At 42.7% G+C, this 25,022-nt stretch overlaps 1 protein-coding gene across 1 annotated transcript in view; it reads left to right on the forward strand.

The window, feature by feature from the left end:
• Positions 1 to 25,022, forward strand: part of smyd3 (SET and MYND domain containing 3) — a 224,055-nt gene that overhangs the window by 40,753 nt on the left and 158,280 nt on the right. The window contains exons 3-5 of the mRNA XM_066697874.1: positions 2,164 to 2,271; positions 2,837 to 2,894; positions 4,518 to 4,654. Of these exons, the coding sequence (XP_066553971.1) occupies positions 2,164 to 2,271; positions 2,837 to 2,894; positions 4,518 to 4,654 (303 nt within the window). The remainder of the gene's footprint in view (positions 1 to 2,163; positions 2,272 to 2,836; positions 2,895 to 4,517; positions 4,655 to 25,022) is intronic.

Consider the following 25,022-nt stretch of genomic DNA (forward strand, 5'->3'; position numbering starts at 1 on the left):
GCTAATAAATTATAGGTCCCTGACCTCAGTGAGGTTTCAATTTGCAAGTGATTCTGAGGATCTTGGGCTTTCCTTGTCACTGCTGTATAAAAGTCTTGATTAATTAGGGGCTTCTTCTTTAACGGGGCCCAGCAATTACCACCATGTGACTGCGCTGCATTACTGAACCGTCCCAGTCCAGTACTCCCAACCATCTCCAGCCTACGTAAGGCACACCTTTGTTAAGCCACATTTTGCTAGTAAATTAAGTTAAGTGATGAAATGAGGGTTACATTTTGATGCGGGTTGGAGTTGGAGTCCCCAATTAAGGCATTCGTTTAGGTAAAAGTTGCTTTTCCACTCAGCTAACAGTCGGTTGAAGATTTGTAGGGGCCTCTGTTAATTGATTATACAATTGTTCTCAGGTGTGGCTTCTCAAGTGTTCACTGGCACACCTGATGATGCTTGGTCGCGTATCAATGACTCTCGGCACAGTGGTGGTGAAACCGTGCCATACATGATGCTGTGCATTTGGTTTCATCAACTGCTCTCAGTTCAGCAAGACTCGCAGACCTCTCTCTGTGGCACGCAGACAACCCTCCTTTGAGCGTGTTCAGCGTTTTGCTTGGATTCTCTGTTCCTTTCTAATACGGCAACAATGGGATGTAGTTAATCAGAGTCAGCAAATATCCGGCCTCCTTTGTTGGAGGCTGTGAGGGGGGGGTTTGAACCAGCTCTCTTCCTGATCCCCCTTCTCCTCATTAATGCCACCAGGATACATGTATTCTCTGCTCCGGTGGAGCTGTGTTTTGCTGCGGTTTTCATGGCGTCAGCAGAAAGTGCACCTGGGGAGCCCCCTTCCCCTTGCATTCCACATGTGCAGTGTCGTATGGTTCAGCTGCTGCTGCTTTCCATTGGTGGCCCAGCGATACTGGTGCAGGGACGTGCACTTTGTTGTTGTATGGGTTGTCCCTTCACAAATTCCTAGGGGTTTAACAGCAGACTTAAGGAATCTTATTTACTGAACATTATATATATGCCAGGATATGCATGTTTTTTTATTATTTATTAATACTATATTGTATTATAAGTGAACAGAAATATCTCTCAAAAGAAGATGAGAATGAGATACTAGATGTAGCTGATTTGCCTCAGTGTTGTGTACACACAATTTTCAATCACTACTACATTCCAAGTGAGGAGACACTTTTCACATGCGTGATGTGTGTGTCAGCCCCCTCCTCTCTCTGTGTGTTTAACTTGGTACCCCAAAAATAGGAGTACCTTTTGTTTCTCTGCATCTTTTGGTTGTTTTTCACCTTCTGCCTGAGAACTGGGTTGTCGCGCCTGACATTCTGCTCTGCTCTGCTCTCTGTCTCCACACTATTCATAACCGTCCTGACACCCTTCTGCAGCGGCTCCTGACAGTGCGGCTCCCTTCACAGCGCACTGCCAGATGTGCAGTGAGAAGAGCAGCCTACGATGCTAAAGCCCGTCCCACTGCAGCCTACAGGAGGCCCGGCTGCCCGGCGTCAAATGGACTACTCATCAGATGATGATGATGGGGGGGTGGGGAGGTGACATTTGCATGGTTTACTGATTTGGTGGCAGAAGACGTTGCTTCATGTCAGACACGACTGACACGACATAAAGCAAAGCCTGAACAACAATGCCCCCCCACCCCTCCACCCTCCCACAGAGGTCAGGCAGGCAGATTATTTCTTGCTGATCAATGTGATGGATGTCACAGCACCCAGCCCCACCACTGAAGGGGAACTGGGGGGAATCCTGGCAGCCCAATGCGTCATTCCTCCACACCGCTGTGGACAATCACTGTGTCGTTTACATCACCAAATGTGTTTATTTGTTTGTTTATATAATAACCCTTCTAGTTGCCTAATATTAAAAAGATATTCTGTGGAGTCTGTGGTTTTGTGTTGTGTTGTTTTCCTTTAGTAATGGTCTACAGACTGCATAGCACCAAGGAAAAGCACTACACACTACCTTTGGAGTGTGTTTTTGCTCTTTTAAAAGCATATACTTTGTGTTTTTTAATGTGAAAATGATCACAAGGTTTGTCCACTGCAGAGGCCTGTGAAATTCACTCGACCTCAACCCCCCTGCTCCCCAACACAGCAGAGAGAGGCACCCCTAAAACACCCTGCTCTTCCCCCCTTCCTTTAGAAACAGGCGTGGCCAGAACACAAGAGAGAATGCAAGTGTCTCCGGAGCCTCCATCCCAGAATCCCCACGGACTCCGTGCGGCTCGTCGGGCGCATGGTCTTCAGACTAGTGAGTAAAACACACCGTCAGTGGTGGTGTGACCGATTTATAGTGACAATACAGTTGTGTGCCTGTCCTGTATTTATGGCTATGTGCATGAAAGCTATAACGGGATCTTCTGGGAATCTTGCTGAAATCCTGCTAAGAAAGAGATTGCATCCAAATCCTACATGAAGCACTGGCTAATGCAAAGCTGTCCCTTTCACAAGCAGATATGACAGTTGTTAGTTGATGTTAATTGCATTTTACCTCTGTTCTCCCTATTCAGCTGGTATGTTGCATGTAGAGGTATCTGCTAAATGACTGACATGGATACACTGCTCACCTGAGGTTTGCAATCTCATGCAAACAAAGTAGAACCATTTCCTTTTGACCGTTTTCATCCAGATTAATTCTTCCAGATTCTGATTTTCTAAGTGGCGGAAAAAGGAAAACGCATACTAATCAATATCTGAATGTTATTGTGACAAAACTCAACTGTTCTCGCATTGCCTCCCTGCCTTATTAGCAAAGGGTCTTCCCCGTCACCGCTTCACGCTAAGGGTGAGTAACACGCTTCCCTTTCCTCCTACAGCTGAACTACTCGCCTTGCTCTTCTGAGGAGCTGTATTCCCTGTCAGAACATGAATCACGTAAGTGTTTAATGGGCTTTTGTTCCAAGGTGTATCATTTTGTCTCTGACTTTGCTGATGATATAACTGCTGGTAATTACTCACATTACAGTCCCCTGAGATGCCCATCTATCGCTGTAAAATCATTCTAATGTATCAGTCCATAGATATACTTAATCAATGGTCGATCTTACATGGCCCGTATTAGAGTGTGTGTGCTCTTCTTTAGTGTGTTGTTGATTACCTATGACCTTGAGTGGTGTTTCAATTAACATGAAAGGTTAGGTTCCAAAGCTGGGTGAAACAGCTGCACGCACACACACACACGAACACACAAACAAACATACATGCAGTTACTTATCAGGTTTGCTCAGAGAAAAAAGAAAAAAAAGCATTTTATTGGACCGCAAAGGCAGTCATCAGTCTGTACTGATTAATAATAATGATAATAATAACAATACAAAAATCAGCCATGACCAGCATAGGAAATTAGCCTGTTTTAAGTGGGAAAGATAAGTTATCTAATGCAGATTGCTGGGGCAGCCATTTCTCATTGTCGTTAATTGACACTTGAAAGCGCAGAATTAAAATTGAAAGCAAAGGCAGAAAAATCCCTTCCTGCAATTAAAAAGTTCTTAACGGGGGAGATTTTCCTACTGCGAGTTGCACCTGTTGATTTAAGCCAAGGGCAGGGCAATTATTTTGAGCACACGACAATGGCGCGGCTCGGTCACATGCATAATTCAACATCTGGAAAACTGCTCATTGTACGAAATCCCTTCATTTGATACGTCTGATCTTCGACACCTTTAAGCTTGGCTCCCACTCCCACCCCCATCCCTCTCTCTGTCTCCCTCTCTCCCACCAGTACATTAACCTGCTGAAAACCGGCGGCTTAGATTTTATCATATTATCGATTTAGTCAAAGGTAGTGTCTGCTTCTTCATAAGGGGGCGGAAGACCTACAAATCACACCTGGGGTTTTAACCGGAAAAAATAAAATAAATTTGGGCTGACCAATCAAGTGTCAGTCCAAAGACGGTTTACTTTGTTAAACACAAATGGGGAAAACGAGAGAGCTTGGGGCTCTGTTTGTAAATGGAAGGAGAGGCCGTAGGTGAATAAATTCAGATGGGGCTGTTTGTGAGCCAAGAAAAGAGGTATGTGAGGGTCAATTGGTTCAGTAAACAATAAACAGTGCGTTATATGCCTACCGAAAGAGGAAAATTAACAACTAGGAGTTAATAGAAAGTCCCAGTTCCGAATGTTGGCGATAAATCATTCCACCTTCCTTTAATTGGTTTCCCCTGCATTTAATTTCTTGCCTCAGCAAAACCCCAGCCTAAATGAACTCTTAAGCAGGTATTCTCTCTTGGCATGATTTTGGTCCATCCTTTTGTTTTTTTGCTCTCCGACTCTATTACAGCCACTAGAAAACATGTCGGCCTGAGTCAGAAATGTTGACATTCTTGTCTTGTCAGAATGCCAAAGGGATACAGTTTGTGCACAAACTTTTTGTTTTAATCCAGAACCAAGGAGGTCGGCTTGTCTAGACTGTACAGCTGCTCTTAAGTCCCCCCCCCCCCAACCAGCGTGGTCACTGGTGGTTTGTTGAGTGTTTTTTTTTTCTTTTCTTTTTTTAAGATATTAAAGAGATGAGTGAAGACAAGAGAGAAGGCCTGCGGCAGCTGACAGCGATGCTGCAGCTTTATTTGAGAGAGGAAATGGGCGATGTTTTAGACCTGCCACCTGGTTTAGATCTCTTCCACCTCTTCGCCAAAGTAAGTCAGAATCAATTTTCATTTTGTGCAACTGAGCAGCGATCCTTGTCGTTTTGAATCTGTGTGCCTTTTTGAGGCAAGATTGGTGTTCCTTTGCCGAGACTGTTGCTGCGAAAAGACTGCAATGCAGTGGTGTCTGGGGCTTAAATTAAGATGTCTAAATTCGCCGATAGTGATGCCTAAAAAAACACACACAACAGCTCTCTCAACAATTACACGATCACTTGAGATTAAAACATGCTTCAATTGTTTGTTTTGATTGATTGACCTATTCAGCCATATAAATACATTTCCAAAGGACGGATGAATCCTCAGTGGAATGCACAGTTTGGAGCTTTTGCTTGGTTGAAGACTGACATCCATGTTGTGTATTTCCCTATAACCTGCTTCATTCCCTCAGTGCTCTAAATCAGCTGACACATTTCCTCCAGGCCACGTCGGATGAGGTTGACAGGGGGTACTATTTTGGTTTTGACAAATGTGACGTGAGAAAAAAAAGTCACGGCAACGTATTACCCAGAATACACAGTGCTGTTGAATTAATTCCCAGAATCTGCTAATGTAACACTTGCTCATTGTATCTGAACTATTCTTTAGAGCAGACACAAAAGAACTGTGATCTTCAATTTGCCAACAGACGCGCAATAGGACAAACCCACCCCCTGCAGCCCACTCATTTTTTATTTTTGAGTGAAATAACAATTCCTTCATATTCCCGGGGGTCTTTTTACACCTGTCAGTATGGTTCCTGGTAGAAGTTTCACAGATGACAGTGGCAGACATTCAGGCTTTTTAATAAGGGAGCTCAATACGGGACTTGCTTGCTAGCTAGAAACCAGTATAATGAATTCCCTGCTCTGGATTTAGATTTCTGCTTAAGCCCCCGGTTTGTTTTCACTGGAAACAATGTTAAACAGCTCGGATTAAAGGGAATTGAAAAACTATACTTGTTACAGTAAGCCTTGTTCTGAATCTTTACCTGGTGTAAAAACAAATTACTGAAGAAGAAAAAGCCCTACTTGTCTGCTACACAGATGTGTTTCCCTGCCCCCGTCTCCTCACCTCTCATTACGATCATCACCGAGTTATTAAGCAGATGTGTGAGGCTCTCTGTGCTGCGGTGACGTCACTCCCCTAGACTTGTGAGAGTGTTCAAATCTGTTGAATGTTTTGTCTTTTCTACTTAATTGGGGCTGTTTGGATGAGGTGCTCGGGGGTGTGCCTGAGCACTGGGAAGGAGGGGGTAGGGGGGGTAATCTGACAGCACATGCTACAGAAGCTTTTATCCAAATTGGAAATGCCTTGTTATCTGAATTGTTTGCAGGACCCTGACAGGAGCAATATTTACATTGTGCCACCGTTGCCTTTTGAATGTGGCTGATTTCTGCTAACACTTTTGGAAGCTACTTGAGAGAAATTGCTCATGGGAATCTGGACCCGATCACCACCAAGTGAAAGGAATAAAAAGAAATAGAATGACATGGGCATTAATTAAAGAAAATGTGCACTGCCTCTGCAGACCCCTAGTGTAAAGGTAGCAAGTAATCCTTATAAGCTCTTGGCATTAGCTTATTATTTTATTGACCACCGTGTTTTCCGCAGGGTCTCCCGCAAATGCCAATCCGATTTCTTTTAGGGGCCTGAGTCATGTCACTCGGACCCTCACAAGGCTTTAAGCCATGCTTTACATTGGAAACCCCGAGTCCTGTCCTTCTACAATATTCCAGACCAGTCAGATTTCTCTCTGCATTAGTAAAGTTTTACCCTTCAGACAGAGGCTGCCTGGTTTGGCATGCCTTCACCTTGTAATGTGTCATTATGGGATGCCTGCCTTACCTTACCGTACCATGAGACAGACCAGAGCCCATCTGCCAGATGCATGTATTGGGCTCATCACTATACAAATGCTTATTGATTAAAGATGGCTGACACCTTTTCCAAATATAAGTTAAATTGACAAAGATCAATCGGGTAAATCAGAGTTCAAAGGCTGCCATGTTGCCTACATAGATTTTGGATTTTGCTACAGCAGGGACACTTTTATAGATTAGAAATTAAATTCACCAAGCAGTCATGCAGTCTCTGGATGTAGTGGCTCAGGGTGATTCATTAAAAAAAATGCAAATATATGTGGCAAAATCAGACATTTCTGAAACGATCGACAAGCTGTTCGCATAAAACAAGTTATCAATAACACGACACAAAAGGTCAACATCAGTCAGTGCGATATGCCGATAACTTTATAAGCAGTATTCCCAGCACCTAATTTACTCCTCAATGCTCAAAGTGGAGTGCGGGCTCATTAAACCCCTGTACTCAGCGCTGTATTGGACAGCTGGAGCAGATATTGACACAATACTTTTGCTCATCTTTCAGAGAATGTATTTCAAAGTTCTATGTCAATAGTTGTATGAGAGATGGGAGAACAAACCCTGGCGACTGGTTCAGGGTGTGGAGGTGTGGTTTCTGTTGCAGGTCGGATGTCTGCTTTTATTGTTCAGTTGTGCTGCAGTGTTATATACCATGTGATGCATGATTGTCAACAGCGGGACACAGTTTACAGTGCAGACGATGGTGTCCTGTCCAAAAAGCAAACTCACTCCTGATTCATACCCCCTGTGTACACAGGCCTTAGTCACTTTAGCTGACTTCAGTTGAAATACATCAAGCACAATGTTTGTTATTATTTCTCACTCTTTTGTATCTCCTTTCCTGCTGTCTGTCTGTTCATTCTTAAACCCCTTTACTGTCCCTTTAGTTTTGGGACAATATTATAGTATTGGCCAGGACATGGGTGCATGTATTGGAAGAATGTGAGAGGGGAGGTTTTTAAGGAAAACCGCTTGATTTCTGGGAAGGTTGTACATCTTCTCATTACTGTTATTGGAAAATAATGTCAATGAAAATGCTGGTCTTTGTAGAGTATGTGTAAAACTAAACAGCAGAATGGGAAATATAATGAATTCACAATATATAAAACAAATACTGACACACCTGGTTTAGAACCGTAAAATCTCAGATGTACCTCCAGTTGAGAACTTTGGAATAGCGATTTATTCAGGATGGAATCTTTTTCATGTTTTTTTTTTTTTTTTTTGGTCGGTTCGTTTCTCTGTTCTTTTCTTGAGAACTTTGTCGACGATTTTCAGTTTTCGGGATGAATGGGAAATGATAGTTGTTTGAAACAGGTGTGCTCGATCAGGAGGGAGAGCCCAGCGATGCACAGCCTTGTTCTGGCAGCCCAGGAGAGGTAGTGGTGGAGGAGGAGGAGGGGGAGGGTTTTTGAAAAATAATGGGAAATGTGACATGCAGGCCTGTACCGAGCTTGATTTATTTCCCTCAGGTGACAGAGGTAATAAATGTTCTTCCCTCTTACTCCCCTCCTACCCCCCATCCACTGTGAACATTTGCTGTGTTTTTGTTTTTTTCCCCTTGTTCCCTGAAGGCCTGACTCAATAAATTTATACCTGTGGTTCAGCTTTGTCTGTATTTTTGCCTGCTTAGTCCTTGTAAGGCTTTTGTCATATATTCTGTAACTCAAGAAATAATTTCAGTGCAGTGTGGACTATTGTCCTTTGGACATGGGGTAACTGCCATACTTAAACTACCATTATTTATCCTGCAATGACTATTTTTTTTTTAATGTGTCGTACAGAGTTGCAGAGTTTGAAGCTCAGTATCATGAAAGAATACACAGGATTTTCATTTCCATATATCCCCTGAAATAATAAAAACGCATTACTGCATAAATAGGAACTAACTTCTGCAATAATAATAATGACAGAATTGTGTATCGTTTAAATCCTTTTGTTCATCGCTAAAATCTCATCCAATATGCATCCAGTTCCTTCTCCTTTATAACTGTTTTTTGGAGTTTGTTTAGAAGATTCATAATTTGCATGGTCAAATATTTGAGAGCAGATTTTAATCACAATTTACCTGGTAGCCAGCGTTAGTGCAGCAACATTTCCTGAAACCCTCTCACAGCCCGTCAGCATTTAATCGGGGGAAAAAACGAAACAAGAAAAAAGCAGCTAATAACTGAAGGCAAATATCAGGCCTGTAATCAAAAGTAAACATTTGCTTTTTGTTATTGAATAGTGATGAGTATATTTTGCAGATCCTTAGATAAAAGCTGTCAAAGCCTTCAGTTCATTCTTCGCCCCCAATCCTCCCTGTGTTGCCTGAATTCCTATGCTTTGTGTTCCTCAGCACTTCTCTTTCCTCCAGAAGATATCCTGCATGGACCCGGAGAAAAGGATTTGTGGTTTTTAGTTTCAGCCAAGGCTGGTACAAGCTGCCCACTGCTAGAAGTGAGTGTGTGTGATGAATGGCAGACATTACTTGGTCCAAAGGTGGCAGGTGTGAAATTCATATAATTACACACCGATTCCTCTCCCACTCGCTCCGACGCTATCTCGCCCGCCTGTCCTAGTGGGTTTGAATGAAGAGCCGTGCTGTCCGCTACTCCTCCTGTCACACACCTAGTCAATAAGCATCATCATAACAGAATCTCACTTCTGTTGATTTAGATTTTTATTTTATTTCCCCCCCCCCCGTTCTAATTTAAAAGCCTTACATACTTCGTTGGCCCTGTCATCCTATTGCCCGCGTAACAGGCTGCCACTTCACAGCCTTGACCTACTTAAAAAAAAAAAAAAAAGTCGAAATAGGCCAAAGATTGTGTGGGTTAAGCTTGTGCCAAAAGGAATGCAAACATTTCCTTTTCTCTGTTGAGCGCCCAGCGATCTTTGCTGTCCCAGAACTCACTGGCCGGGGGAATCTTTCTGACAACAATCAGGCCGACTAGAGATTAAAGGCCATATTGCTGACACCGCTCCCCTCTCGCACACATGACTTTTCCAAATGAGAGGAAAACAAGCGAAGAAGCAACACAAAGCAAAGTGAAAAAATGTCATCTAAATCATTCAGCGTCTTTATCTCAGATTTAACAAAAGCTATATATATATATATTTTTTTTTTTTTGGGGATATCGTCAAACCGAACATGACTCTAAAGTGTTATGTATATGGCGCTCTCAGTGTACAAAAGACACCATTGAGTGTGGTTTAGGGGTTCATAAACCAATTGTGTAGTTTGTAGTAGCCAGCCATGCAGTTTTGTTTTGCTGCCCTTCAAAGTTATTGCTTGCTTGATTGATTTTAGATTTCTCCACTTGACATTGTGTATTATATTACTTTTTTGTAATGGTATGACTTTCCTGCACTGTGTCCTGTGCTAACCTGAGATCTGCAGTCAGCAGTGTGGGCTGAATGCCTTGGAGGGACACAAGCCACACAGCCTTGACTTCGGCTGCATGGCGTTCCGCTGTCCCAACATCTTGAACTCGTACAGAAGGATGCTGGCAGCCTAATTCAATCAAAGGGAAGGAAAGTGAGTTGGCCAGATTGTGTGTTCCAAAGTGGACGAGTAGTGACTCGGAGAGAGTGTTGATTTTATGGAAAAGGCATTCAGAGAATAAAAATCACACAAACAAACAAAAAATCTTCCTCAAAAAAAGGCTTCAAGCACCAATGTTCTTGATGGTGAAAGGAGAGTCTTAACAGCCTGCTGAGTGTAGCTTGTTTTCATCATGGGTTAATAGATGCTGTTTGTTTGTTTTTTCAATTAAAGGTCATTTTGTAAAGCGTGAACGGAAAAGGGGGGGAATGTGGCCTTTAGTGACACTGAAGGCGTCGTATTGATTGACTTCAGACATGGAGGTGGATTAATGCAAACCTAGGGCTTATTTTCCATTTGAAAAAGGCAAGACTGATATAGAAGAACTACCAGAAAATTGTGCAGGATTTGTTTTTCTTTCTGAAACTTAGCATCGGTAAAAAAGTAAAACTGAAATTACTATCCAGTCAAATACAGTATGTAGATATTGGCCCAGTGCTCCTTTCAAGCACATTCACATTAACCTTCAGTCTCATCTGAACACAGCACTCTCTCCTCTGTGTATTATTTACTTCATTTACTTCTGTGTTTCTTTTTACTGGTACTTTTTACATTTTGACGACATTTAAATCATGAAATGTTACAAATGTCCTTCAGTATGCCTTTTCTCATACATTAAAAAAAAACTCATTTTCTAAATTTGTTCTGTACTGAGCTTAAGCTTCTCTTCCTCTGCTACTGTGTCCTTCCCTCCAATGTAGCACACTTGGGCTACACAAAGCAGAAAAAGAAAACCTAAACAAACCCAAAAAGTGACTGACAGCACATTTTATTACCTTTTATCTTGCTGTGGGTGACCTGTGTGTTAAAGAGAACGAACGAGGGCCAAATCCTTTGCGAAGATGCTAAGAAACCTGTTACCAATCTTGTCAGGTCTGCCGGTGTCAGTGCAGCTACTCTGTGTCACAATAACAATGTAAAAAAATAAGTAATAATAATAAGTGTCCTAGATTTTGCCTGCTCATGAAATGCTTGAATTGACATCTCTGACATGAGCTGCAGAGCCCTGGATGGGGGGGAAATAAAACCGGGCGTTGAAGCAATTCCAAACAGAGTGGTGTTGCAAATACAGCTCATCTCCTCTCTAAAATGTGTTCCATAAGCTCACTCACAGGTCCCTGCCCCGGGGCGGGCGGGAGAGTGACACAGATAATATCCACTGTGAGCACCAGACAGCTGCACTGGATCCAGAAGAGAGAGAGAAAAAATCAAGCCTACCCCTCCAGAGTCAGTTTGGTGGTTTTTATTTAGCTTTGATAACTACCAACTGCAATGAACAAAACTTGCAATCCCAAACTCAATATAAATTCTGTACTGTACATCAGAGCATTACCATTCGCGGTGCTTGGATTACGTCTGTTAAACCTCTCGATTTGTTTTTGTCGGTTTGTATGAAAACCATCCGTTTCTTTCTTTGTAGTGTAACGATCGCAGGGAAAGGTGTTTGTGTATGCGTTACAGCTGGGCTTTCCAATTCACTGTGCTGCAGTCCTTACAGATCTTACCACCATCGTGGAATGATAAATAAATAGAGATGCAGAAAAAACTGTCTCGGATTCCTTTTCCACCTTCATGTTGTGTGTTACTGTGGCATTTAGCAACTACAGCAGCGTTAGTGCTCAGAGACTTTAAACTGGCAATTACGTGGTGCTTCGATGTGAGTCAGAGTGGGAGAGAAACTCGACGGACTGCTTGTTTACTGCAGTCACGACACCGGGCGTTTTATCGCGTGTAGTTAAAAATGTATGCAAACTGGCCTGGACAAGGAAATGTGCAAGGGCCATGAAAGTATAATGAGAGTTGTTAATGATCCTGAACCAGAAATACAAAAAAATGCAACTTAATTCTACCAGGAAGGCATAGATATTAAAAAATAGTTTATTTTAATATTTTGTTTTACATTTTTTCTCTTGTGACACCATCTCACTGGGGAGGATTTTGACCCACGACTTTCAAGTAGGTCACTGCAGCCCTGTTTCTTTATAACTTTATAAACACAGAGGGGTATTTGGGTTAGATTTAGATTCCAAGATTATACAACAAACTAATTAATGTAAACCTTCACAACCAAAAACATCATAATTTTAACATTTGTATTGCACAAGGCTTGTTTGTACATCTCACCTGAAAGTAAAAAACTAATTATAACGAGACTAGACACTAAGCTTCTCATTACCCAGAGCTGCGGGCTACAATTAACTGCCTCTGGAGTATGAGAGGACTGAATTAGACTGCATAAATTAAAGTCAAAGTGGTGTGTCCCTAGAATTTGTGCTGAACGGAATTTACACTCTGAAATTTCTGTCAAGAGACATACGCAATCCAGACAGATACACCACTCCGCTAAGTATAACATGAAAAGGACAGATATGAACTTCCTGGGCTCAGACGAAGTAACACATGTCTGAAGTGTTGTTGACATATGTTAAGGCACCTGCCAGTGGCCTTGGAGGTCATGAGGTCAAGACCTGTCGAAATGGAAAAACAAATAACTGAGCCCTCCTCTGTGTGGGTGGTCTGTGTACTTTTGGCAACATCTGATGGGATTGTCTTTTTAAAAACGGTACCTCCGGTGTTTGAGTCGGGTGCCTTATGCTGCAGTAGTATAACTGCTGACCCCTGCGACCCTGTATCGTTGTACCAGCGTGTCCAGATTGCCCCTCATCTCTGCTTCCACGCCACGCTACTGAGTGAGACGTGAAAAGCTTTTCTTCTCTCTCGGTAATAAATTGTGCCGGAGGTCACTTCCCCTGAAGAGCTCAGATTTCTGTGGGCTGCGGGGTTCTGGTCAGCAGCAATGGGATCGTGAGCGTGGGATGGGCTGTGGGAAGCCATTGCACGGCCTGCTCTGAGTCCTGACCTCAGTGCTGTAGTCAGGACTCAGAGCTTCGAAGAATGGGCCGGGATGATTTTCTTTCGCTGTGCTTTACAATGGAGCTGATGAAAGAAATGGCAACTGTCTTGTCAATCAAATCACAAAAGTAATGAATCCCAATCAGTGGCCCTGTTTAATGCATCAACTGGCTTGTCTGTTGTCCGAATACTTTTGTTAATATGTTTGTCTGTAGTCTATGTAACTTTATACATGGGGTGCAGTGAACTAGTGAACTACCATTGTGTAAGTTTATATTGGGTTCTTAAACCGCAGGTCTCTGCTGGAACATGGACTTAAAAACAATATGTCTTAACATTTTTAAAAGTGAAACATTCTGCCTTTTAATGGCATTTTAATGTTGATTCACAGATGGCAGTGCCACTAGGGGGCAGTGTTCTCTGTAAATAACCCTTAATGAAACAAGATTGCCTTCTTCTGTTTTCAAATTGGTTATAACTTTATCTCGCTGTAGTCCGTCAATGTAATGGCCTGCAATGAAGGAATAAAAGCTTGACAGCTGACTGCCATTGACGAGGGAAGAGAGGTGGGGGTGGGCAACGATTTTAATTACACATATTAGGAAGTGTAACAGCCGAAAACAAAAAGCACCGAGGTAGTATTGCCTCGGGCCATGCTTCTGTGCTGAAGTGTCTATCCCATTGAGCTCCCAGTAACGACTGTGCTGCGACTGGCTGTCACAAGTGCCAGCCTATGGATTCCAGAGAGAACGAGTGAGGGCCGCCTGTCCTCTGAAGCAACTCTAATTTCCTGAGCTGCAGATGTTGCGAAGGGCAGTGGGGGAGCCGGAGAGGGGAAGCTATAAAATGGGCCATTAAGAGTTTAAATTTTAGTGACAAGAGTGAGGCTTTGACAGCAGACCCAATGGCATGTATACAGAGTTTACACTAACTGCAGGGTAGCACAGGGACTGGAATTAAGGAAGTGGTGGATTAAGATCAACTTGGCAGTAAATGTTTAATGAGTTCCTTCTGGATGTGACACATTGCTTGTACAAATTTGTTTTTTTGTTTTGTCTTCATATTATGGAATTCCCATTGCTGGTTACTGATTTTTTTTATTTTCTTTCTTTTGAGGACTGTGAAGAATACATCATGCTTTTATTAATTTTTCTTCCAACACATACAAATGTGTGTGAAAAAGTAACTGCAACATCAGGTAGCTTTGAGTTGACAGCCCCTGCACTTCAGGTCACATGTAATCGGAAGAGAGGGAATGGGAAATGACAGCCTCCTTCAAGATGACCGGTTTCTGAGTGATGGGCTGTCAGTCCTCCCACTGCGATGCATGGCACCTTTAAGACTGTGTAACGTATACTGACAAGAGCAGACGCTGTTACAATATTAAAATGTAACTATAAGACCATTGAAATTACAGCAGAGAAGAAGCAGGATATACAAAGCAAATATAGGAACAAAATAACCAAAATATGAATTAAATGACTTCTTACACCCCCCCCTCCCTAATAAATAAATATCATCACTTACATCTCAGTTTCCTTTTTGATGTTCAATCCCCAAAAGCTTGTAGCCATTGGGTAGTATATATGTCTGTTTTTGGAGAACTATGTGTACCATACATATTTTACTTCATCTATCAATTATAATTCAGTTTGAAAAACACTGATGCAGCCTAGATGGGGAGATTGGAATGAGTCCATAATGAGTCGAGACAGGGCCAGGGTTAAGACAGGGTTTGTAAACTGCCAATGCATTTATTTCTACATGATTGATTCAATCAGCACGAATGAGATTTCTTTCCAAATGTAGTCCAGGTGGGTTTCAGGAGCCAGGATGTGGTTTACCCAGTGCTCTCTGTGGGAATCTGTGCAGCTCGGTCCGGCTCGTCTCCCAGCTCTGAACTGTCTGGAGTACGACCCGCTCTTCTGAAATATGCATTGTGCGTTTCAGATGCTTTGAATACAGTTGCTACTGTAAGACCCTGTTATCCTCCTCCTTTGTCTTCACATAAAAACCCCGACGACAATATGACTGTAAATCCTGAAAAACAGATCCGTGTAAGACTGCTTTTATGACAGGTTTGCAGTCAGACAATGTTACTTTGATTACTGAGCCTGTTTTTAAAAAAATAAATAAAACAAACCACCCCAGTCACTTTCCCTGCTCCCCACCTCCTCACGTCCTGTGACACTGACGCTGAGTTGTGTGAGAAGAAAGGGGAGCGATCCGAGAGGAGCGGAAAGACTGATGAGCTCCTTCATAGCGGGGCCAATCGACCGTGTTTCCGAGCTTTCCGTCGTGCATTTCAGCCCAGCAGCTCCAAGGGCCCTGTGCCAGGATCCTCAGCATGGTATTTGTATTATTTAATTATTTATTTTACTCTGAGCACATCCCCGCTGTGTCCCTGTTTTTGCAATTTTCAACTCCTGACATTAAACACAAAAAAAGCCTGTATATACACCAATCAGCCATAACATTATGACCACCTGTCTAATATTGTGTAGGTCCCCCTTTTGCCGCCAAAACAGCCCTGACCCGTCGAGGCATGGACTCCACTAGACCTCTGAAGGTGTGCTGTGGTATCTGGCACCAAGACGTTAGCAGCAGATCCTTTAAGTCCTGTAAGTTGCGAGGTGGGGCCTCCATGGATCGGACGTGTTTGTCCAGCACATCCCACAGATGCTCGATTGGATTGAGATCTGGGGAATTTGGAGGCCAAGTCAACACCTTGAACTCGTGATTCATCAGACCAGGCCACCTTCTTCCATTGCTCCGTGGTGCAGTTCTGATGCTCACGTGCCCATTGTAGGCGCTTTCGGCAGTGGACAGGGGTCAGCATGGGCACCCTGACTGGTCTGCGTCTACGCAGCCCCATACGCAACAAACTGCGATGCACTGTGTGTTCTGACACCTTTCTATCAGAACCAGCATGAACTTTTTCAGCAATTTGAGCTACAGTAGGTCGTCTGTTGGATCGGACCACACGGGCCAGCCTTCGCTCCCCACGTGCATCAATGAGCCTTGGCCGCCCATGACCCTGTCGCCGGTTCACCGCTTTTCCTTCCTTGGACCACTTTTGATAGGAACTGACCACTGCAGACCGGGAACACCCCACAAGAGCTGCAGTTTTGGAGATGCTCTGACCCAGTCGTCTAGCCATCACAATGTGGCCCTTGTCAAAGTCGCTCAGATCCTTACGCTGCCCATTTTTCCTGCATCTAACACATCAACTTTGAGGACAAAATGTTCACTTGCTGCCTAATATATCCCACCCACTGACAGGTGCCATGATAACGAGATTATCAGTGTTATTCACTTCACCTGTCAGTGGTCATAATGTTATGGCTGATAGGTGAGTGTGTTGATCTATATGTGTGTGCGTGCGTGTACGTACATATACACATACACATTTGTCGGGGCAGAGACTCAAAAAGGTGTTGAAAGAAGCTGCCCCATGTGGACTCCATTGTTCTAATAGTTGTTGCAAATTGGCTGGTGGTTGATATCTACTCTGATTAGCACAGATGCTTGATGGGATTGAGATCTGGCGGCTGGGGAGGCCACTGCAGTGAGCTAAATTCACTGTCATGTTCCGGGACACATCCCTGGACAATCATAGCCTAAGTGTGTATGACGTACAGGCATGAACGGTGACCCATGGATGAGTGGGAAAGTACAGTGTTTTTTGCATTTAGTTAATGAATCACAAGTCCCGGCAGGAGTCCCGAGAGCTGGAGGTCAGTGGCGGCCTCCTCATCAGTCTTGCACTCCAAAGCCACTTCGACGGGCTCTGGTTCAGACGTGTGCATTTACATAATCACGATTATGGACTGCCTGTTAGTGATGGGCATGCAGCGTTTCTCTGGAGGGAATGGAAAAACAAGAAAAGACCCAAAACAGCATCAGAAGACCCTCAAAGCTGCAAGTGGGTTTTAATCTATTTGAAACATTTGCATTTTTGTTTACTGTTTGGCTTTAGGCTGTAAGTGAATGGGGAAAGTTGTGACCGCACACGAAACACCTTGTTGTAATGAGGAGGACGGATTTAGCAAACGCAGCAGCACCCCCAGCTTGATTACAGGAATTAGAAACTGTATTTAATGCATGACGGGTATGAAGTAATGAGTTTTACAGCATGCAGTTTCCCTGATGTAATGCATATCTATATATTTGAATAGAGTACCTTCAGGGCTGGAACATCTTAGAGCACATCTCATACCCGAGCAGTGATTATTTACTCTCTGTCAATGGCTTTCAACACTAAATCTCGCCTTCTGACAATGGTACTCAGTAATTTAAAACAATAATAAGTGATTCATGGATGTCCCTGTAGGCTTATTTGCATGTTTGTCCTCTGTCTAAGGAGTTGGTTATTTCATTCAGATAAAATGTCTAATTTTGATTATTTTTTCATGCAGTGAAGCCATGCTGAGAACTCCAATGTCTTTTGCAAGGAAGGCTAAGAGAACAAAAAGTTAGTAAGCCACTAACGGCATGGGATACTGTTCAGATGCAGCCTGCTGATGACTAGTTGATGTAATATTGGATGGGTTGGGACAGTTTCAGCACTTGACATCTGCGTTACTTCCTTTAGCTTCAATGGCATGTTATATAACTTGTTTTCATAGTTTTTGGTCTATGGTTTATGGGCCCTTAAGTCAATGCCATATGGAAGATTCATCACCTTGTGCAGGTTGAAAGAAAATGGAACTGCTACTGTACAAATGTTTATCTAGAAAGCTAATTTTAAACTCTTTATTATCCAAAGGCTTAGCTTAGCTGATGTGAAAGGTTTAATTACCGGTCCTCCACTCAGAAAGTGTATGTGTGGGTAGGTGGGACAATAGTACACAGTAGGCTCCTCTAGGATCCTTTAATAGCCACACTGCCTCGCTCTGTTCAGCTCCCATTGTATTGAGATTTGTTATTTTCTAGGATGGATCTTGTTTGATTTCGTATTAAGCCAACACATTGCGCACAACCGTTTCCCATTGTGAGGGACACGCCCATGCGGCTTTGACACGGAGAAAGGAAGAAAAATTGCACTTAACCATTGATCAAGCTCAAACCTGTGATCTCTGATCCCTCGCCTCCATCCCCTGAGAGAGAGGGAGAGGGAGAGGGAGAGGCAGAAATGAGGTAATCCAATCCAATTAAAGTCCGTGCCCACCAGTGCGTGGAAGCCAGAGAAGACAAAATGAGCAGTTAGTTATTAATTAAGCAGCAGAGCCATGGCTGGAGTGGGGAGCGGGAGACGATTCTGTGGGAATGAATGGCTCTTACTGCAAATGAGATGTAATCAGGAGGATCACCAAAGCTCCAGTTACTGTACATCACGATGAGTGTTGGTGCGACAATCTTTTATTTATTTATTTTTAATAGCATTTGACTTCAGTGACTTATTATTAATCAGGCTTTAATAGGTTTGGAGGAATCATGGGTAATCATTATAATTATTTTCTTCCCCCAACACATCACTCAACCCCCCCCAAGGCTGTTTGCCTATGATGATCATTTCCAAAGCAGAGACGGGTTTCTTTCAGTGCTCAGTGGCTCAGTTCAGCCCAGCTTGTTTCCTTGTGCCATTGATTCTCTCTTGTGCCCGGGAGGAACAGTGCTTCTAATTAGGCAAGTTTGTACTTTCAGCAGTGACCTGCAACATACAGCATTACTGACCCCTCCGCAGCCGCCTCCACCCTTGGCCTGATGAAATTGAAATTTCTCCTTCAGCTGTTAAATCATATCTGCACACAGCCAGGGTGAATTTTCCTGAGTGTTAGTCAAACTCTCATTCAGGTCAGTTAACGTGGGCCGGTTGAGGCATCTCAGTCTGTGAGGCCTATCTCGCCGTCAGGTGTTCTGGAAACGATCGGACGCTGTGGTTTTGGGGTTTCGGCCCAGTGCGGTGTGTTCTACTTGTTTAGTTGGTTGACTAAAATCTGCCCGAGTTGCTTTTAATGTTTTGTGTTCTAGGTTGAGGTGCCTTTGCACATCAAAGGAAAGGGTTTGTTAATTCTACAGAGACTGTGACTAAACTCCAGCATGTGGTGTCAATCCTCCGATACGAAGAGCACGGCACAGTGCGGCCCGTTTCCTTTCCTACACTCAAGTTTTTCCGGCCAGATAATAATCAGCTCAGCATTCTTACCTCCAGCCATGGTGATAAACCTGTGCCTGTGTGCCCAAGGTCTATTTAAATGAGGTAATTGAATTTTTAAAAGTTGAGGTTTTGGCCGAGTGCCATTTATAAGAGGGCGTGAGGGAACTGGCTGACCTGGTGTGAAAGGGGTGAGTGTCCTCTTATAAAACCTATTGGATGGAAGTGATACAGCACAGGGTATCTGATGGACTCTGCTGCCAAACTATCTGTGCTGTATCTAGTACATCACTGATTGCTGTACTGTCCTGCCTTTTTTGTATGTATTTGTAACTCATTTGGTTTCAGCCTTGAACGTCAAATGGAGTTGAAGTTTGCTCCCTGCTGCGTACACACTGCGTTTGCATTGTTTCAGCCTTGAAAGTCAAATGGAGTTGAAGTTTGCTCCCTGGTACCGGAGCTGGCCTCAGGGATCACTCGGCAACAAGTAGGTGGCGCGTGACGCGTGACGCTTAACCCTCGGCACGTGTTGTGATACTTTTGAGAAGCTCTCCTGTAGTTTTAGTGTGATGATCCACATTCTCCCTGTACAGCGCAGGAGGGAGGGTACACTGTCACTCTGGCCTCGTACCGAGAGGACTGCTGGAGCCTCTGAGCCCAAGTGTGGCCTACACCCCCTGTTAAACCCATTGCAAACACCCGTCTCTTGCATTTTGGCTGTTGCCCCAACACTATGGGTCATAAAGCATGCATAACAGGATAATGTGTTTCATCCATGGACTCCCAGCACTGTTAATAACCTTAAAAAGCCTCATGCTTTGATGTGAGTGACAAATTAACACACCAGCTGAAATGGCTTCATCTGTAATGCCACAGCAGCTTAGGCTTGGTACGCATTACTGTACAGGTCAAGTTAATCACAACAGCAAGGTGTATAAAGTCCATACACATAAGCAAGGGAGAGTGCATTCTTCTTCATTTCCCCTCCCAAGAATGAATGGTTTGGGTCATTCAATCAAGATGTAAGTTCAGCAGCTGTCAATCCACACAGTCCAGGACTTCCTGGCCCTTGTTAGCGGTCTAATTTAGTAATAGCAATTGTCTCTATGCTGGCAGTGTGTCTGTTGAGTGTGTTGGGCCACTTTTCACTGGATTTCCCCTAGAAGGTAATTGCTGAAGTAAGTTTGTGTAAATTAATTTAATCTTTGGGTTATGGGTCATAGTTAGGGTTAAGTTAGTCTTCCAGTCTTCCTCAGTGGCCAGTTGATCATGTTCTGTTTCTGAACTGGACTGCTGGTGACGTCACTTGTGAAAAGACCTGCGCCTCCTCTCTGACAGCCTAAATGTAACAGTGATCTTAACCCACGACTTGGAGGAACACACATCTTGTAGTTTCGGTGATTTTGAGCTTCTGCTAAATGACTTTGGGTTTAATGGCAATCTGTTTAATTTCCCCCTCTCAGCGCTGTTGGAGGTGAACTAAATGGAATTAAAACTTTGTACCTGGGGCTGCGCATTGGAAGTGCAGCACTGTACATCCCATGATTGTTTTCTTTGACACCTTATTGTTTGCCAGTCTAAAGAAAATGAACTGTGTGTGATTTCACATTCCCCTGGTTTGGTTTTGTTCTGACAGTGCTGTTCTCAATATGGTGTTAATAACCACTGTATCCTATTACTGCCTTGGGAGGGACAAAAAAAAACTGAAAGGAAGAAGGCATTTCAGTCACAGGTTTGCTAAACAGTCAGAAAATGAATAATGCAGTAAAAGAACAAAGTCTGCGGGTTTTTCTCCTTTGGCTCAGTGCTGTCATACAGATGTTATGCATCTACTGAGACGAAGGTTTGCAGGGGCTGCGAATTAACAGCTTTCTTGTGTGTGGCTTGACACACCTCAGACAGATCTGAAACAACCTGCATATTTCCCTTCTTTTGCTCTGTCGCCTTGTCGTCTTTGGCGTTGATATTTCTTAGCTGAAATTGCTGGAAGACAAGCCATCCCTGCTCCAGAGAAATAAATAAACGGAAAAAAATCTACAGATGCGGTTCAGGCAGTTGGCTCTGTTAAGTAGACCTTGGATTAAAATGCAAGATCAAAGGCTCAGAGCTTGAAAGGTGTGGGTGACCGCGGTGCCTCACATGCTCTTCCATCAAACGCAGGGAAACGCTTTTCGGAAGCTGTTCAAAAGAGGCGATCCATGTTTGCTGCTCCCTGAGCTACAAACAGGCGCTCAGTCCGCGCTCCAGATACCTCCTCTCATCTCCGCATTAAAGTTTCAACAGACAGACAGACAAACAGACCTTCACAAAAATTACTTTCCTTAATGTGGCAAATGCATTATCTGCAAGTCAGGTCTGCTGGTGTGAGTGTCTGTGTGTAAGTGAGTGAGTGTATGTGTGACTACTATGCATTGAAACATCTGACCAGAAAGAAGCAAAATAAATATGTTTAAAAGGCCAAGATGCCATATGGGATTTACCTGCTGCTGAGCACGAGGGAGGTTTCTGTTCTGTCCCGTGTGAACCTGTAAAATCTCCTCTCTTTCCAAAACCACATGCCTTTATAAAAGCTGAGATTATGCCAACTCTACAGTGCACTCCTTGCTTGGCCTGTCTGTGTTTCCTGTCTCTCGGTTACCTCCTGCAAAGGTTTACTATTTACTTTTCTTTTAGTTGCCCAGGATGAGATCTTGAGTGATGCAATGGCTGAGGTATCTGTGGTATAAAAGCAGTTCCTAAGAGCATACTTTTGTACTTTGTTTTGCACTTATGTTGTAAGTCGCCCTGGATAAGGCCGTCTGCCAAGAAATAATAATAATTAAAAAAAATAAAAATAATAATAATAATAATACTTTGTAACCCGGTGTGCTACAGTCAGCATGCCTTAGAAAATTGATCATGGGGTATTAATAAAGCACAGCGACACCATGTTGAACCACGAATACATTCAGCACTAAATTAACGCATGCTAATAATGAACAGGCTTTCCTAACTAACTTTCGTGTCATGTCACCATAGCTCCAAACTTTAGCTGCTAATTCTCCAGCAGCCAGAAACGCAAAAGGGAGCTAATTAATTTTTCTTTGCCGATTAATCCCCGTGGAACTTTCATTTTCTTAATTGCGGCCTCACATGGATTCCTTCCTCTTTCCTGCACTTTAATGTGCATGCCTTCATCTTTTTTTATTCTTTTGTTTTAATGTGAGCTAAACCTGCAACATCCTTTGATGACTCCTCGCGTTTGTCAGAATCAATCTGCAGAGAAGATTCGTCTGAAAAGCGTCAGTTAAACTTCCCTCGATGCACCATGGAATCAAAATGAAAGACACAGCAATAGGCACTGTGGCACGTTGAGTGTGACACAGGGAAAATATGAGCCAAAAAGGAATTTATGTGATGTCACACAGGACATAGATTTCAATCCCAAACCTTTAGAGTAATGCATCATGATGCGTTTGCCCTCACACTATCATAACATAATGTGAAGCAGTTGGGTTAGTGTTTCCTGCTATTGGAACCACACAACTGATGTTTGCATTGAGGGCTGCACAAACTAAGCAGGAGTTCTGCGTTTTCAAGGAATTGTTTTAGTTTTGTTTTTCAGAGTGGGGTGCTCTTGGACCATGTTTTCTTCTATTACTTCGGAATAGCAATGAAGATGGCAAATGTCAACAGAGTGTTGTTCATGGCCAGTGACATTAGGATTTGAACCTCTGATGCACTTCAAGCAACAATCAACAAATCTTCTGGGAGTGAAATACAGTTACAGAAATATGTATTTTCTCTCTCTATTTTACATTGTAAATTACTGTAACTGCAAATCTTCTCTTAATACGTGCCCTTAGGTTAAAAAACGTGAGCATTTGGAAAAGCTCAGTTACTGATCTGGCCTTCACAATTTGAAAAACGCTTTTACTGATCTGCTGAGTGGGAACGGCACAGGGCAGCATTTTCTGTTTCCCAGAATAGAGCATGCTCTGTTCAGCTAAGTTATACATGATGCAGCTTGTTCCACACACTGAAAAATGTATTTCACTGTCAGCTGTGCAGAGGTAAGGTACAGTGACAAAGGAAAAGACGGACAGAGACTCAGCCCTAAACAGAGCCCTGTGCGAGCAGGAGGAAGTGGTCTCTCCTTGTCTTTTTTCATTTAATGTCTTATTAAGCCACATGTGAACTCAGGGACTCTTCCCTCTCTTCTCATTTCAATGAAGAGAAACGGATGACAGTTTTATGGCAGGATGCCATGCTCCGTATGTGATAAATTACTTGAAGAGATGTGTCTTGGTTTTTGCTGTCATTTGTGCTTAGTGCTTTCTGCACTGTGGCTGAGGTCAATGCACTCTGACCTGAGGACTGGGAATTATAGAAATAAGTATAATAATTAGTTTTATTGTACTGCATGTTTGTATAGGAATGTGCTTAAGGCTTTCAGAGTTTCTAATGCTGATTTGTCCCAATGGACAAACACACAGAAGATAAGAAACAAACAAATACTTCCCTGTTATATAAAATAAAGGAAATGTTACTTCCAACTGCTTTATGGCATTTTTACTCTGTGACACAAAGGACACACGTGTGCATATGCACGTACGCACGCACACACACATATATACACAAAGATGAGACTATATATTCATATTGATATGCTCTATCACTTTTGTAAATCTAAAATAAATTAATGTGAGGAATGGTTTCCTTTTAACATTCAGATAAACCAAGGCATTTTATTAAATGATTTCCATTACAAAATGAACCAAAACAAAAAACTGCTCAGAGGAGTTTTTAAATGGAGGTCAAAAATTAATATGTGATGCATATAGTTGTGATTAATACTCATTTTTATGCTTTATTAATTTTTTTTATGACTGTAGTAAAAGAAAATTGAAAGTTGGAATTAAAGGCCAGCAGTGACGCTGAATGATCAGACTAGCTCAGTATTGTAGTAATTAATTGTGTAGTGCTGTGCATCATCATTTACAGTTACTGTTAAAAGCAAAAAGCAGATCCTTATAAAACAGAAGCACCGTAATTAATTGTGAAATTCCAACCAGGCAAATTAAATATCCTTTGATTGTTTTACAGCATCTGTGACTTTTCAGACTCGAGTAACTGCACTGCTGTGATTTCACACACCTAGCACACAATGCCAGCAAAAGGACAGTTTGTTTCTTTTGCCAGTTTTGACTGAGATTTCATAAATCAGTCACAACAGCAGGACAAACAAAGCTTAATGAACTTCTCCATAAGCCCGTGGTTTATGTATAGTTTTTCCTTCTCTGGTGTCAGACCATAATTTATGCTTTTTTTTCTTTTTTTACTGTTTTGTCAACCGCGCTGAGAATTGTAATGTGGTGAAGACTTTTAATAGGGTATCTTCTAATTACATACTGATTTATTACTCTAAATGAAAAGTCGTCTTGGGGGAGCCTCTTGAATATCAATCAGGAGAAGGTGTTTTTAATTTTCACAGATGTCTTAAAGTTTGTTAGCAAATGAAGCAAAGAATGTACAGAAAACTTGATAATTAAAAGGCTGGACTGTCTGGGATGTGCTGCAGTGTGAGGAAGACTGCAGTCCATGAGGCAGGAAACATGTAAAACTCTACAAAGACTTTGTATTTTTCATTTGTTTGTTGCCACTTAACTTTTCAAAATCAAATTCATTTTCTTTTTCATCTTCACAAATTTGTCAAATCAGCTCAATGATCATATGTCATTGTGGGTAAAGAGTACAGGAGACATGGCTATGACATACAGTACTTAGACTTGTTTTAGGGTCAGGGCTGGCATTCCTGCACAGTTAACAAAGGTCCCTGGAATTGCTCACCTGAGAGCTCGGACGCTGGCTGGTCCGTGAGACGCATTCTGGGCCAGCTATGCTTCCTGATAAGAAACTGTTTTAATGCAATTCAGAGGAAGAAGAAAAAAAGGCGGGCTCATTTCCATTTCTTTGTAG

The sequence above is a fragment of the Amia ocellicauda genome, chromosome 1 (genome assembly GCF_036373705.1).
Source record: "Amia ocellicauda isolate fAmiCal2 chromosome 1, fAmiCal2.hap1, whole genome shotgun sequence".
Taxonomy (NCBI): domain Eukaryota; kingdom Metazoa; phylum Chordata; class Actinopteri; order Amiiformes; family Amiidae; genus Amia; species Amia ocellicauda.